Genomic DNA, 15,004 nt, shown 5'->3' on the forward strand with positions numbered 1-15,004 from the left:
CAATGAACAGTTCTGCGGTTGGACTCAAGAACTTGCGCTTAGTAAGAAAACGTGAATGTTTAAAGCAAATATATACATATTAGGTAAATTTAACGTTCTTTTTACGTTTGTAAGAACTATAAATGTTGTGTCCTATCACGTGCCGCGTGTAATGTGTGTTCAGCCACACTGTTGAGGAATGACTTGGCCAAGCTAACTCGGCATGATTATTGGGGCAACCGAAACCGGAACAGGATCATTCTCGCAGAAGACTTGGAGGCTGGCTATTAAAGCATCATTCTTGACATTTCCCGATCAATATGGCCATCTCCGAAGATCCACTCGTCTTGAACTATCACCCGATCACTACCCGATGGTGCCATTGTTAATACGGTGGCCAATCATTCCCGACGAAACTATCACCGTGGGGCATATTTCAGCATGTTTTTGATAGCGTCATCACACCCGATCAGTACTTGGCAAAATATCAACTTAGTGCTAGAATCCTTTTAACAAGCGATTTCCATAGCTCGTGACAGTGCGGTTCCGGTACAACGTCAGGTGAGTACCTCTCTTCAAATAGATAGCACCACCAAACATCTCATTCGTTTACGAAATATGTGTCGACGTCGGTACCAGTGTACTGGCGATCAGGACAAAAAGATTACATTTATCAATCTCACTAGGACAATCCAGGAAAGGATTCAAGAGCTTTGGAGTACAGAATTTCGTGATAAACTGCGTCATATTCATCCTCATTCGATACCTTACTGGACCTTGTCTGAAGTTTCCAAAAAGAGACCTAAAATAAATACGTTGGGGCAGCAGTTTGTGTCGTCTCATAACCATGGACAAAACGTCATCAGTCCTCATAATCAACAAATACAATAAACAAAATGTACATGACCGTTTCTTTAAATTCGATAATTAATTTTTCTCCATACCTTCATTGCCACATTGCGATTTTCGGCCAAAAAATTTTTCTGGATGACACCAAATCTCGACGTTTTATGCATTTTTAGGTCATTTGGCATCGTAAAAAACCGCACTCCTAAATCACGAGCTGACAGACTATAAACAGATATTCTACCCTTCCATTGAATATGCGGTTTCTGAATGACAATGCTGTGCCCTTACACACAGGCTGAGACTCCAACGCATTTTAAACAAGATTCTTAAACCATCCTGACATTGTCATTGTAATAATCAAACACATATAAGAAATATAAATGTATTTGTGCAAAAAAAAGTAAGCGGAGTTCTTTTTTAGTTTCGAATAAATTAGGAACTACGCTTCAACCATAATACGTTTCGTTTTATTTCTTTATTTTTCAACCTCTGATGATGTTGTACAGGGCAAACATGAATGTCATGAAAATGTTAATTGTTATCATGGTGGCACCATCCCCGGGGTCCACCGTCGTGAGACCTGCGCTGTTCGTGCAGTCCTCAATGTTTTCGAACAAGCGAATGTAATTCTGTACTGCGTGACCCAGCTCGGCATGCTGCGGGGAGACCAAACCAAGCGCGGAATCTTCAAAAAGCAAATTCTTAGCTCCTCCGAAGATGTTGTACATTTTGAAATCCGGATCGTTCTGCAGATACACGTCCAGGGAACTGAGTGCATTGACGATTCCGGCTGTTTTCGTGGCATCGTGGCGTCTAACTACGATCTCACCGTCAACAATCGTAGTTAAAAGACATTCTTCATCAACCTGGAACCCGGTGTTAGCGGCTAACGATCCGTTTCGACAAAGAATCCGATAGTCGTCGGGATTTATCCCAAGCGCACGAGCGTGCTCCGCAAGGTTTTGGATCTCCACGATGGCCACTTCTCCCTGTTGACGCAAACAGTTCAGCGCACCTCTCGTGCCGTAGAATGGGTTCTGTGAGTTAGCGCCACAATCAATATTTCTAGCGATACTTCCTTCCAAGTCCAGTCTTCCTTGAATCTCCAGTGGATGGTCTTCAACGTCGTCTGTTAGAGCCTTTACTTCTCCGCCATCATCTGAGGGCGATGAACGAGGGATAGGTATTCTGCAAAGCGTACACAGAGATTCCGGGTTCTCTCCCTGCGGATCGTGGAGTGAGTCACGAGATCCAGGTGCACACGAGTCACTGAAGAAATCCCCAAGCAGGCGACCGTAGTTACATTCATGACGGTCAAAAATACCGCGCGTCCGACCCACGTTGATGAATGCGATCGAAGCTGTAATGCTCAAACCGATTGAATAATAGTAAACGGGCATTCAATGCTCTCAACTTACCTATTCCACCAAATTCAGGAATACAGGCTTTAGCGTCTCGGAGGTTTTCGAATCGCGTGAAACGACTATTATTACGAACCAAAACTACGACCGATGAATACTTCTCCTTTTCTGTTTCTTGAAACAAGGCAGCGGTTAAGTTGAATGGGCTGAAACGATAGAACGAAATATAGCCAATCAACACAGAAAGTCCCTAACTGCAACACATACTGTCTTGCCAGATAGCCAAAATTGGAATCAATCCCGGTGAAATCCGCCCGATTACCAGCGATGTCGTTCAGGCAAGCCATCCTGCTGGTGGTTGGATCCACACACTCCACGATTGGGAAGATTCCTGTGGTTAGCGCAGCGAACCGCAGAACATTGCACTTATCGCGCTCTTCGGGTGAGGTTGTACACCAGCGGGCGGTGGTCTGACAAAGATCCGACCCGAGCGGTATTTGCCGATACGGACGTAGATAATCTACGGGCGCTTGAATCGATCCGACCGAAACCGCCGTACGGCTATCGTGAGACAGGATCTCTTGAATCGCTTGCTCCCACACCGATCCACCAGTGCCTCGCATCCATCGATCTATGCGAGTAGCGGTTTCCACGGCACGACTTGCCGTCGACATAATCACAGGCCAGGGTTGGGTGAGCCACGAACAGGGGTTCGCATTACCATTGACGGGTTCAACGGTGCCGTTGGGACACAGGAAGCCATGGTTTCCGATGATGTCGTTGTTGAAGGCGAAAAATTCCAGCGCATCCTGTTGGGATACGTAAGCGACATCGCCGCGGCCGGTCTGAAGGCATTGCAGAGCAGCGCGGTGGTTGGATATGGTCGTAGTGTCATAGCTGCACTGGGCCTGGTTCTGGCACAGCTCACAGAGGTTTGGATATTTTGATTCTGCAAAGGTTTTGTGAAGAGTAAAAATTAGAAGACACATTCGATGAGAATATCTTTTTCTGAACAACAACAAGTAGCAGTCTGATATGAGTCATAACAGTGTGAGATTCTATGTAAGTTACAGAGTGTTTAAAATAGGTATCAACAAAAGAAACAGTCATTAAAGGGGTCGAATCTGTTGCTTGTCATGCAAACATCAGAGGCGAAGACCTGTGTATTGTTAGCTCATATTGGCCTCCGAGAGTTACACTTAGCCGGAAGCAGCTTGCAGACTCACTGTGCACACTCCTTCCTGAGTCACGGTTGATATTGGGAGACTTCAACTCCCACGGAACAGTACAACGACAACCTTTGTAACAGCTTAAATATGACCGTTTTGAATACTGGGGAAACAGCACGTGTATCTAAACCTCCTGTGTATTTATGCACCGGTTGATAATCAGGATCTGGAATACAGAACAGCTACCGGAGGAGTGGAAGGACGGGTTAATCTGCCTCATCTATAAAAAAAGGTGACAAACTGGATTTTGGAAAATATTCTGTCTCAAATCCTCTTCCGCCGTCTATCGCCAATAGTAAGTAGATTTGTGGGATGTTTTCAGGCCGGATTCATGCCCGGTTGCTCGACGATGGACCAGATTTTTACACTGCGGTAGATCCTCCAAAAATGCCGATAGTACCAGGTCCCTACGCACCACATCTTCGTTGACTTGAAGTCCGCATATGATACAATCAACCGACGACAGCTATGGAGGATCATGGACGAACACGGCTTTCCCCGAAAGCTGACAAGACTGATTCAGGCAACGATGAACGGTGTGCGGTGCAGTGTGCGAATCTCAGGTGAGCTGTCAGAATCATTTGAGACTCACAGGGGACTTCGACAAGGCGATGGACTCTCATGCCTGCTTTTCAACGTGGCGCTGGAAGGTGTTATGCGGAGAGCGATCTTCAACATGCGGGGCACGATTTTCAACAAGTCTAATCAGTTTATCTGCTTCGCCGTCGACGTCAGGGGGGCTTTCGTAGCCTAATTGGTAGCATGTCCGCTACTAAGCGAACAATATGAGCTCAACTCAGGGCCCTCAACTGACCATCTTTGTGTGTTATTATAGCTACTACGTCCATGCATCAATCATCATGTAATGGTGATCCCAGCCTCTCACACCACATACGATCTGCTGTAGTGGTGATTGGTGCTATTTATAACACATCAATTGAAGTCTCATATCAAAAGTCCCGCTGGGTCCAACTGTGAACATTCGACAATAGGAATATTCTTACGCCGAAAAATGCAACATCGATAGAATAGGAATACTCTTACGACTAAATTGCAATTGCTAATGTGTAATAGGTAAAAATGTGTATCGAAAAGATAGAAATACTCTTACACTTATGGCTACTGGGTAATATACAACATGAGAAAAAATGTACACGATAAATTCGGCTCTGTTACAGCTAAATTGCTAAATGAGCCTAATAAAAATAAAAACAGATGGTATAAAAAAAGAGATGCTGACATAATCAGAAGAATACATGCGACGGTAGCCGACTTGTATAACCGACTGAAACACGAAGCAAGTGCAGCTGAGAATTGAAGAACTGCAGCCATGGATCGGGTTTATTGGCGAAAAGTTGTGAATCAGATCTAATTTCTCAATGGGATGTTGAATCATTGTAAATAAATAAATAAATCAATAAATCTAAACCTCCTGCTAAGCCAAGTGCTCTTGACCTCTCGCTTTGCTCGAATTCACTGTCGTTAGACTGCAATTGGAATATAATCCAGGATTCCAACGGTGATGATCACTTGCCAATCAAACTTTCCATCATATATTCACATCGATGGATTTTTTTTTATTTTGCGCGGAAGGTTTGTAACGTTTCCGTTTCCGTGCCAAAAAAATCGAGATATACCGCGATCTCGATTCTGAGTTTTTGACGTAGAACTACGTCTTTCATTTCTATACTGGGGTGTAAGTTCAAACTTTCGCAAACGAAAGCGTTACGCCGGAGAACGAGATTTTGAGTGTTAATAGCTCCTAAACAACTGAATGAAATAGTAAGATAAACATTTCATTCGAAAGACAAAAAGTCTACGCGTTATATGATTGTTACTTTTTGATCCAAAAATTTGTTTCAATAGCCCTAAAATTACTTTCAAAACAGGCTATTGAAATCACACCAATCGGTATATAAGCGAGTGCCGCTTGGAAATCAATTCAGTTATAATTGCGCAACGATTGAGGTACGATCGCTGGAATGGATGGATGTTTCCCTAACACAGAATTCAAAATCATGGAGCTAGGGGAAATTGGCATAGTAAATTAGATGCAACCAGCGGGTACTTTTGTATTCGTTGGAGTTTCTGCAAATTGGTATTTTTTCCTAACACAGACTTCAAAATCATGAAGCCTGGGGAAATTGGCATTGCAAAATAGATGCGAGCTGCGGGTACTTTTGTACTTGCTTGCGTTTCTGGAAATCGGAATGCTTCCCTAACACAGGCTTCAAAACCATAGAGCCTATGGAATCGGCATAGCAAATCAGATGCAAGCAGCGGGTGCTATTGTACTCGGATTGATTATGGATTTGATATGGTATGATACGGTGTAGTGGATATAATCGAAGTGGATATTACATTGCATATCGAAGAAATCACATTTATAGAAGCAGCGTTATAAAATTATTTGCTTACGAATGCTGCAATCGATCGTCGTTATTGGGAAGTTGGAATTGTTGGGAAGGGGGTCTTATTTTCGCTGTGTAATTCCGAGGAGGAATCTATTCCTTCTCAAGCGTTAATAATCCTGATCCGGATCAACGATGATTCCAATTGTCGGGGTTTGGGGAGTGGGTATTTCCGAGGAGGAATCGATTCCCTCTTTGAACGTTAATAATTCTTTTCCGGCTAAACGAAGTGTGATAATCACTTTATTCGATAGATGAAACGTCTAAGATTCATATGCTTGTTACTTATTGATTGCTAAGTCGGCGTTAGTTCTACGTCCACCTTGCGGTTCTATCAAAGATATAACCCACTTCTAGTTTTTTATGGTAAAATTCACTCTTGCTCTTTTTTCATATAACAATTCTGCTCCGGGATCGGATAGAATTCAGTTCAACTCTCATTTCAATTTCTTTTTCATAAATCACTTGTTGAATTTATTTAATCAGTTTCTGGAGCATTTCTATTGTTCCGGATGATTTGGATTATCATCGATCCGAGATCGTTCCAACGATCTTCGAAACAAAGTATTTACGTATCATTTGTGGTAATATCGATGATATTTTATCGATGGGTCCTCTATGAACGAGTTCACAGGATTTGGAGCGTTCAACGAAAATTTCAGTACCTCCCACAGTCTTCAGTTTCCTTGCTCAGTATGTATTGCTGAATTGGCAGGTATACACTGCGCGTTTGATAGCATCACCTCACGACCTGTTGAACATTATTACATTGCAACAGATAGTCTTAGCGCTGTCGAAGCTATCCGTTCAGCGAGGCCGGATCATCACTCGTCGTGCTATACCAGAAACTTTTGGTGGTTTATCCAGACGCTGTTATGCCTGGGTCACATTGCTCAATTCCGGGTAATGTGAGGGCTGACTTGTTACCAAAGGTGCATTTTAGGTGCAAATCTGCAATACTATCGATAACTGGCAACGCAAATCGAACGAAGATCAAATGGACTGGTGGCACCACTCGATTATTCGTAAAGTTAACCTCAAACAGTGTGTAAAAGTCTGAAATTGATTCGGGATAAGGATTAAGGAGACAATGTGTCCTCGAATCCTTATACCCTCATTTACTTCCTTCGCGAACAATTCGCTCCATGATTAACAGTAGAATAAGTTGAAATGTAAATACATAATAGATATAAAACTAAATTTAAGATTTGTTTAACATGCGTGAAATTGAAATTCTATAAGGACGCTACTAGAGGAGATGTCCCCAGCAAATTTATGTTCGTTTTCGCGAGGAATTTCTCGATTTGTGCCTATTTGTGACATTACGCTTTTTTTGTGTCGTTATTTTTGTTGTTCTCATCTCTTTCCGATTTCTTCTGGTCACGATAAAAACAACACACAGATCCTATTCTATTCGCGCCCGAAAAACAGCTTACATTGTCGGCAAAATTTCAAGTAACATTCGTTCTCATGGCATTGTTCTCATTGTGAAATTGACTCTCAGCTATCTCTTGACATACATTGCTCGCTGTCTAGAGTAATACTAAAAAACTAAAATCGCAGCACAGGGCCAAACGCCACATACTCCTTTTAGACGACAAAACTGGGGTAGCACAAATTGGAGAAATCAAAACGTTGGATTTATACGGCGTCTAAGGTTGTGTGGTTAGCGTAACAGTCTCACAACCCGGCCAACCCTGGTTCAATCCCAGCTGGCGTCGTCGGGATTTTCTGAGGTGATAAATCTCTGGTTACGTCTTTCTTCGGGAGGGAAATAAAGCTGTTGTTCCGGCTCAAAAGTTTTTGAGTCTGATAGGTAGGTTACAGGTTGAGTCACCTCCCTGATGTCGGTGAATGGCACTGAAGTGGCGGAGATCGGCCGACGAAGATTTAAGAAGATTTACAAATGTGGAATTTAGCGCAGTAGAAAATCAAACGTAACACATAATTCATTGGACTGTCCCGTATTCGTGTATTCATATTGAATGAACAACTGAGAGAGCACAGATTGCTTGTGCTTGACCATACAGTACGCTAGATTTTTGTGTAGATAATGCATGACATTTTTCAATTGCTCGATAGTTAGTTTCATAAAATATATAATGTTTTTTCATTGTTATAAATTGTTATGGGCAGCGTTGCCAATGTTCCAGTTTAAACTGGATTCTTCCAGTTTTTTTCACTCGGTCCAGTCAAACAGTTAAACCCCAAAATCTTTCAGTTTTTTCAAATATTATCCAGTTTTATTCAGTTTTTTATATGTGTGCTTCAGTTTTACCCATTTTATGTAAAATAAATTCAAAATGTATAAACAATATCCCTCACTCACCCTTCCCAATTTAGTTTTTTTACATTCATCATTCGTTCGATCCAATTTGGGGTTACCTTGGATTGATCTTTCTTTTATTTCACACTTAACTCAGTGTTATTTTTTTCTTGCTTACACTTCCGAATTTCTAGGTCCTCCTAGTTGAGACTAATTGAACTACCATTTCAACTAGCAACGTTCATAGTCTTACCCAAATAGGTTCATAGAGCCCGTGTGCTATGCTGGCTTTGAATTTGTATAATCATCAAATGTTATAGGCCCTCCAAATAATTTTAAATTTCAGAAGACCTTAATGTCAATGAGTTCCATTGACTTTTATTGATATGAACATAAAACCCAAGATTACTTGGTGGTTCCCCGTTTACATCAATGGGATATTAGTTTTTAATTTTTAGTTCTAAATAGCATTAATATTACGCATGATCTAAACTCTCCTATTTGATGGATATTTCGAATGCAGGCTTTGCATAAAATACATAAGCAATATAGTGTTTATTTAGCAAGTGTGTATACTATGGATATTTTTCCAAAGGTATATTCTCGAGCAGGAGGAAACACTTAAGGATACCTAATTTTGATCTTGATACCCAAATTTAGTTTGGACAAGTCTGATATAAAAGTAAAATACTAAAGAATAATATCAAAATTGGAGAGAAATAGGTTTTCAATACCAATATTTTATAATTACAATACCACAGTAACACTTGAGTAGTGTTGCTTCAGTATTGAATGTGCTCTTATTAATATTGGTATAATATTATGGGAACCGATGAAAAAATTTTCCAGAATTTTGATGCATAGATCACTGCATAAATTATTGCACGGAGACGTCTGTTTGAGTTTCCATTCGTTGCCATTTCCAAGGTCTATATTCAAATGTTAACAAATGGGAGCTGAAACAAACCACGCAAGAACGTCAAATCGAAGATTGATTTTTCTTATCCTACGTTCTTCGTGAATGAGAAAAAGATAGCAATGAATATGATCAAACGGAACATTACAGAAATCAAAATTTGCGTTATTACAAAAAGAACAGGATTGGAGTTAAATTCCGTGTCACTATGCCCCTCAATTAATTTGGACATGACATGTCATGAAGGACATGATGGACATGAAGCAAAAAATACGAGATTTTTCAAGTTTTACCCAAATGAAACCATATTTTCTAGAAAGAATTGAGGATATTGTTTTACAGTAATGTTCGAGTAGTGGGAACATCATTTGGATCTCCTCGACTTATATGATAAATTGTTTATTTCGCCATTTTATGAACTGCATATGAATACGACATGAAGCTTCAAAGGAGATTTTATTTCTCAATCATTGGAATGGGTAAAAAATCATTTTAAAGTCAATCTTTTTGAAATAAAATGGTTTTACAGGATCCAGTTTTTTAAAGAGCGATCTTCCAAATCGATTGATACAAAAATCCGGAAATGATTGTGCAATAAGCCTTCAAAATTGGACAATTTTCGCGATGTGGCAAATTTTCAGTTTTTCAATTTGCATTCCCAATATTTTCCCGAAAGACGTAATCCTACGTCATAAAAGTTTCAAAACGTTTGGAAATTTTTAGAGTAATACGAGAGCACCAACATTTACACCGTTATACGGAAAGATGTATCGAGCAATTACTAACACGTAGCTATGCTTTAGTCCTTTTCCCATAGAAAAATGTTCCGAACGGTTCTTCTACTTGAATGATTCTGACGTTTCACTGTCAACGTATTGGGACTCCAATATCAATGTATATGGCTTCATTGTATTTCTGAGGAGCATGTTTAAAGGCGCGGGACCATGTTGAAATAAGTCTCGAAGCCACAACTGGAATTGAGCCAAAGGCACCTATACCACGATTGGCATGGATACCACCATCCACTCGGCCAGCAAACTGATTCCCGTTTTCAATGATTTCCAATTTTAATCCATCTGGAACCAATCAGAACAGCAGATATTCTTCAACGCGTGCACATCGGTGAAGAGGGAAGCGTGCCGACGGATGAATCCAAGAATAGAGAATGGTGTTGATGCGCATACCGTTAATGCCACTGAGTTTCAGCACTGTATTTATGTGTTCTTGCAAGGTTACACGATCCAGAGACAAGGTAAGAAGTAATCATAGAAAATTAATGGGTCAAGGACAATGTCCTGAAGTACACTAGACGAAATATCAAACCAGCCAGATCGTATGAATTTGATCATCGCGGACCCGGAATGATCCGATGAGTATGACTACAGCCACTCCATAAACCAAACGGGAAATCCCATGTGTTTTATCTTGTTGATGAAAAGTTAAATACAGAACAGTGTCGAATTCCTTCGCAAAATCGATATACGCCGACTCTACTTGTGTCGTCTGACTATTGCCATGACTATCGAATTCGTGCTTTTGTTCGGATACTTTGAATAAATATCTGCTACAAATCATCAAGAATCTAGAATTTTTGAAACATTTGAGCTGTATACTGTGAATTGGCCCGTACTGTACCATTCCATCTTAGGCAACCATCAATTGATTGCTGAAATTTTCGGTTATGAAAAGGGGATTTCAGTTATTGTTCAAGTTTTCATTTTTCGCACTCATGAAGTTAGGTTGAGTATTTTATTTTTCCTTTTTTTTTATTAAACGATCCTAAATATCAGAACATGTTAGTAATGAAGAGAGCGAAGCGAAGAGTGCGCTCTGTAATCAAATATTGCGCAATCATGATGCAGGGATATAATCTGATAAAATATTTGCAACGTAAAACTACTCACTCAATTCGGCATCCTCCTGTGGCACATTGGACCATTTCCCCGGACGACATGCAGAATGGAAGAAGACGGCCAGCGCGGCTGTCTCAATTTCGGCCGCACTCTGGGACTCGACACATGTCGCTGGAGCAACCGATCGTTCGAAATGCTTCAGAAAACGTTCGCTCCAACGCTGCTGGCGACCGTAGTGTAGTCCTGGATGGCAAAATTTAGATCCGCGCAGTCCATCCAAGCCACCTTGGTGGTTGGCAGGAACGACCACCACCGATCGGAAATCAACGGTTTCCCGCTGCCGATCAGTGTGTCTCAACTCTCGGACAACCGTTATACCATCCCAGGCTAGCGTAGCCAACTGGAGCATGCTTTCTGCACTGAAGACACCAATATCGGCCGTTCCATTGCGGATTCGTTGTGCGCACTCAATGCTGTTGGGAAGGAAATGAAGCACCCGTTAGTCATCAATTCCAGTAGCAAAACATTCTGGCTCAAACGGTACCTGTCTTGAACGGTGACACATACGACTTCCGAATTACCGCGTTGAAGTTGAAGACACTGTTCGGCAAACCTGGTAGTTGCACATATCCTATCTGGAAAATGAACAAATAAAAGTTTGAACAATCAATGAAAATCCAACAACTTGAAGTGCGGCCAAACAAATACGCCGGGTGCTTATCTTATCTAGACGGCGACAGCAGTGAATCGACGCTACAATTACGCCATTTTTTCGTTTTATAGAAAGAGCAGAAATTACGAAAATTTCGACCAGCCATTGAATCGTTATCATAACGGATTAAATTTGTCACTACAGCTTGTGATTTTGTATTGGCTTATCGAGCATACCCGGTGCTGTTATACGTTCCGCTGGTCGAAAATAACATGTGCCTCTATTTGAACTTTGATATTTTTTTCGAATAAAGACTGATGATCTAATATAAGGGTGAGACCGAATCGAACTCCCTATGAGGGTAACATTTTTGATCGTTTTCACTGCCCAAAGTCCAAAGCGGTTTTCGCATTAAAAGTACAATGGATCATTGATCACAAGTGTTCGTTGAGAATCTGGTGCTGTTTCGCTTGCCACTCGACGGTAGATCATATTGTTTGCGCTTAATCCAATTTGCTGCACCTGTACCACACCCCGTTCGAGTTCTGAATCACACGACTCACCTACAATCTGGCCACTGGCCCCACTGAAAACATACAACACAATAACCAAACATGCACTTGCGAATATCCTCGCCATTTTTCGAGGACGAGCTTTGCGTTGGCAGGAAACGATTCACTTCACCTATAAATTAGCCTTATTTTAAAAATTATCACCAATTCATAATAAAAATTTTAGATTTCGATGCTCTCGGAGTGAAGTACTGATGGGGACTGATAAAACTGGGTATATTGAAGAGTTTTGTAAGTGTTTCGCGCACAAACGAGTCAGTGGGTTGTTATCTGATAAGAAGTTGGTAACGGGTGATAAGATACGAGTATCCACATCGGTGTAATTCTATTGAAGTGATAGTGCATCACCACTACGCCGAAAAATACCAACCGTTTATTAGAAATATTTTATTCTCCTATGATTTGTCATATCATATCATATTGTACAAAACCTTAGAGTGCCATAATTTATTAGAACCGACAATATATGCAAAATACTATCGATATTGTGAATGTTCAACCAATGTGAAAAGCCAAAGGTAGAAAGGAGTACATATTCTTGAACGCATTCTAGAGGAAAGTACAATCTGATCATGACATTCACATCTGATTATGAAATTCAAACAAAACATCTTGCTTTGCGTTCTCCCGATTGATAGCCCGACCCGGGCTTGATTCGTTTTGCGCCAACCTTACCCGAACAAAATACTCCCCCTTATTCCGCGCGGCGAATGACGTGAGATAGTGAATTTTCTCGCTTTATTGTGGAAGCCACCTTACTTTTCAGCTCCTATTTGATACCCGAATCGATAACATATCTCACCTAGTGACAAACTAAAGTCACGCCATTCGCCTTCGGGAACACCGTGACTTGAGCCATCTCACGTCATTCGCCGCGCGGAATAAAGGAGACTATCTCGTGTTTTCCGTATTTCGAACTTCGCAGTCATCGTGCTTTAGTAATCTCCCGCCGTTAACCGTTTTGAATGGCAGATCAGAATCGGCATCTTGTAGCTAATTATGCAAAGAATTCCTCACTTGTAGCGGGTAAACAACGATAAATGATCCGGAATGTAGTGCCTTCAAAAAAGCTATATACACACATATACCATAGCGGAAAAAAAATAAATCATCGTTTTGAGTACAGGCAGTCCTTTTTTGTGCGGGGGATAGGGACCGCATAAAAAAAATTCCCCCAAGAAAATAGATCAAATCCACGCCGTTCACTGTTCGATTTCCTTTTGTTTCCCTGCTTTGCGATGGGACAGTTTGCTTTTTCGGTTGCGTGTGGCCGAGTGTGCTTTTATTTTTTTTTTTTTAAATCGTTTATTTTTACAGGCTCAGTTACATAATTTTAAAGGAGCCAAACTCCTATCTGTATTGTTACAACTATATATAACATTTTTCATTAATTCTAGTGTTAATGGGGTAGAGAACCGATTACTCGCGGTTTGCTCGAGTTTAGAAGGGTGACATTTTTTCAGGAAAAGGAAGGGATATAAGGATATGTTGACAATGTTCACACTCACATTCGCACTCACATTCATCATACTCAATTCTTAAGCCTATCTTATATCTAATATGTATTTACATTTCACCTTATTCTATTGTTAGTAAGAAGGGATTTGATTTCTTGCGAAGGAAAAGGAAAAGGAGAATATAAGGATATAAGGACAATCAGACACGAAGATCGATAACTTTTAGGAAGACATATATTTGGGACATGTAATCAAGGTCTAAACCAGCCAACACATCTCTCACCGGCACATTGGGCTGTCTTCCTCGGGCCCGAAGGGAGTTTTTTAAATTCGATCTGGCGACCAGATACACCTCGCACGACCAAACAATGTGCTCGATGTCGTGATAACCTTGGCCACAAACGCAGAGATTGCTGCTGGCAAGATTGAAACGGAAGAGTAGTGCATCTAACGAACAGTGATTGGACATGAGTCGGGAGAAGGTGCGAATAAAGTCCCGACTCAAGTCTAGACTTTTGAACCACGGTTTGAGGCTAACCTTAGGGATAATCGAGTGAAACCACCGGCCCAATTCATCTTCATTCCACTTGCGTTGCCAGTTAGCGATGGTATTTTTGCGGACTAAAGAATAAAATTCATTGAAGGCGATTTGACGCTGATATATATCGCCTTCAATTGCACCTACCTTTGCTAATGAGTCAGCCCTCTCATTACCCGGAATGGAGCAATGTGAAGGGACCCAGATAAAGGTAATGACATAACAGCGTCTGGATAAAGCACTCAAAATTTATCGTATTCTCTCAAGGAAGTACGGCGAGTGCTTTTCCGGCCTCACTGAACGGATAGCTTCGACAGAGCTAAGACTATCCGTTACAATGTAATAGTGTTCAACAGGTCGTGAGGCGACGCTGTCCAGCGCCCAATGAATTGCTGCCAATTCAGCAATATACACTGAGCAAAGATTCTGAAGACTGTGAGAGGTGCTAAAAAATTCGTTGAACACTCCAAATCCTGTGGACTCATTCATAGAGGACCCATCAGTAAAGTACATATTATCACAATTGATACGCCCATACTTTGCATTGAAGATCGTAGGAACGATCCCCGATCGATGATAATCTGGAATTCCATGGATTTTCTCCTTCATGAACAGATCAAAATGTACAGAGGAATTGATGTAGTCAGAAAAACAAACACGGTTGGGAATATACGAAGAAGGATCAACCTGCATGGAGATGAATTCATGATATGAAGTCATGAATCCAGAATGAAAATTTAGCCCGATCAGCTGCTCAAAATTTCCGATCACCAATGGATTCATAACCTTACACCGGATGAGGAACCGAAGAGATAATAAATTGAAGCGATCTTTTAGTGGGAGTACGCCTGCCAAAACCTCGAGACTCATGGTATGCGTTGAGGGCATACATCCCAACGCAATACGGAGACAAAGATACTG

At 41.1% G+C, this 15,004-nt stretch overlaps 1 protein-coding gene across 1 annotated transcript; it reads right to left on the minus strand.

The window, feature by feature from the left end:
* Positions 1–1,284: 1,284 nt before the first annotated feature.
* LOC129771113 (transferrin-like) lies at positions 1,285–12,281 on the minus strand. Its single transcript, XM_055774457.1, has 6 exons — positions 12,080–12,281; positions 11,409–11,499; positions 10,916–11,337; positions 2,457–3,138; positions 2,247–2,395; positions 1,285–2,188 (listed from the first exon to the last, which is right to left on the minus strand). The coding sequence occupies exons 1-6, from the start codon at positions 12,153–12,155 to the stop codon at positions 1,311–1,313; spliced, it is 2,298 nt and encodes a 765-aa protein (XP_055630432.1). The 5' UTR covers positions 12,156–12,281; the 3' UTR covers positions 1,285–1,310.
* Between the last annotated feature and the right edge of the window lie 2,723 nt (positions 12,282–15,004).

Source organism: Toxorhynchites rutilus, chromosome 2 (assembly GCF_029784135.1).
Source record: "Toxorhynchites rutilus septentrionalis strain SRP chromosome 2, ASM2978413v1, whole genome shotgun sequence".
NCBI lineage: Eukaryota > Metazoa > Arthropoda > Insecta > Diptera > Culicidae > Toxorhynchites > Toxorhynchites rutilus.

Bases quoted from the DNA above. Each gene is read 5' to 3' on its own strand.
- LOC129771113 (XM_055774457.1), bottom strand. From the start codon at position 12,155: ATGGCGAGGATATTCGCAAGTGCATGTTTGGTTATTGTGTTGTATGTT. The intron at 11,500-12,079 runs GTGAGTCGTGTG...TTCATTTTCCAG, and splicing joins GGCCAGTGGCCAGATTGTAG to ATAGGATATGTGCAACTACC. The intron at 2,189-2,246 runs GTAAGTTGAGAG...TGAGCATTACAG, and splicing joins TCCTGAATTTGGTGGAATAG to CTTCGATCGCATTCATCAAC.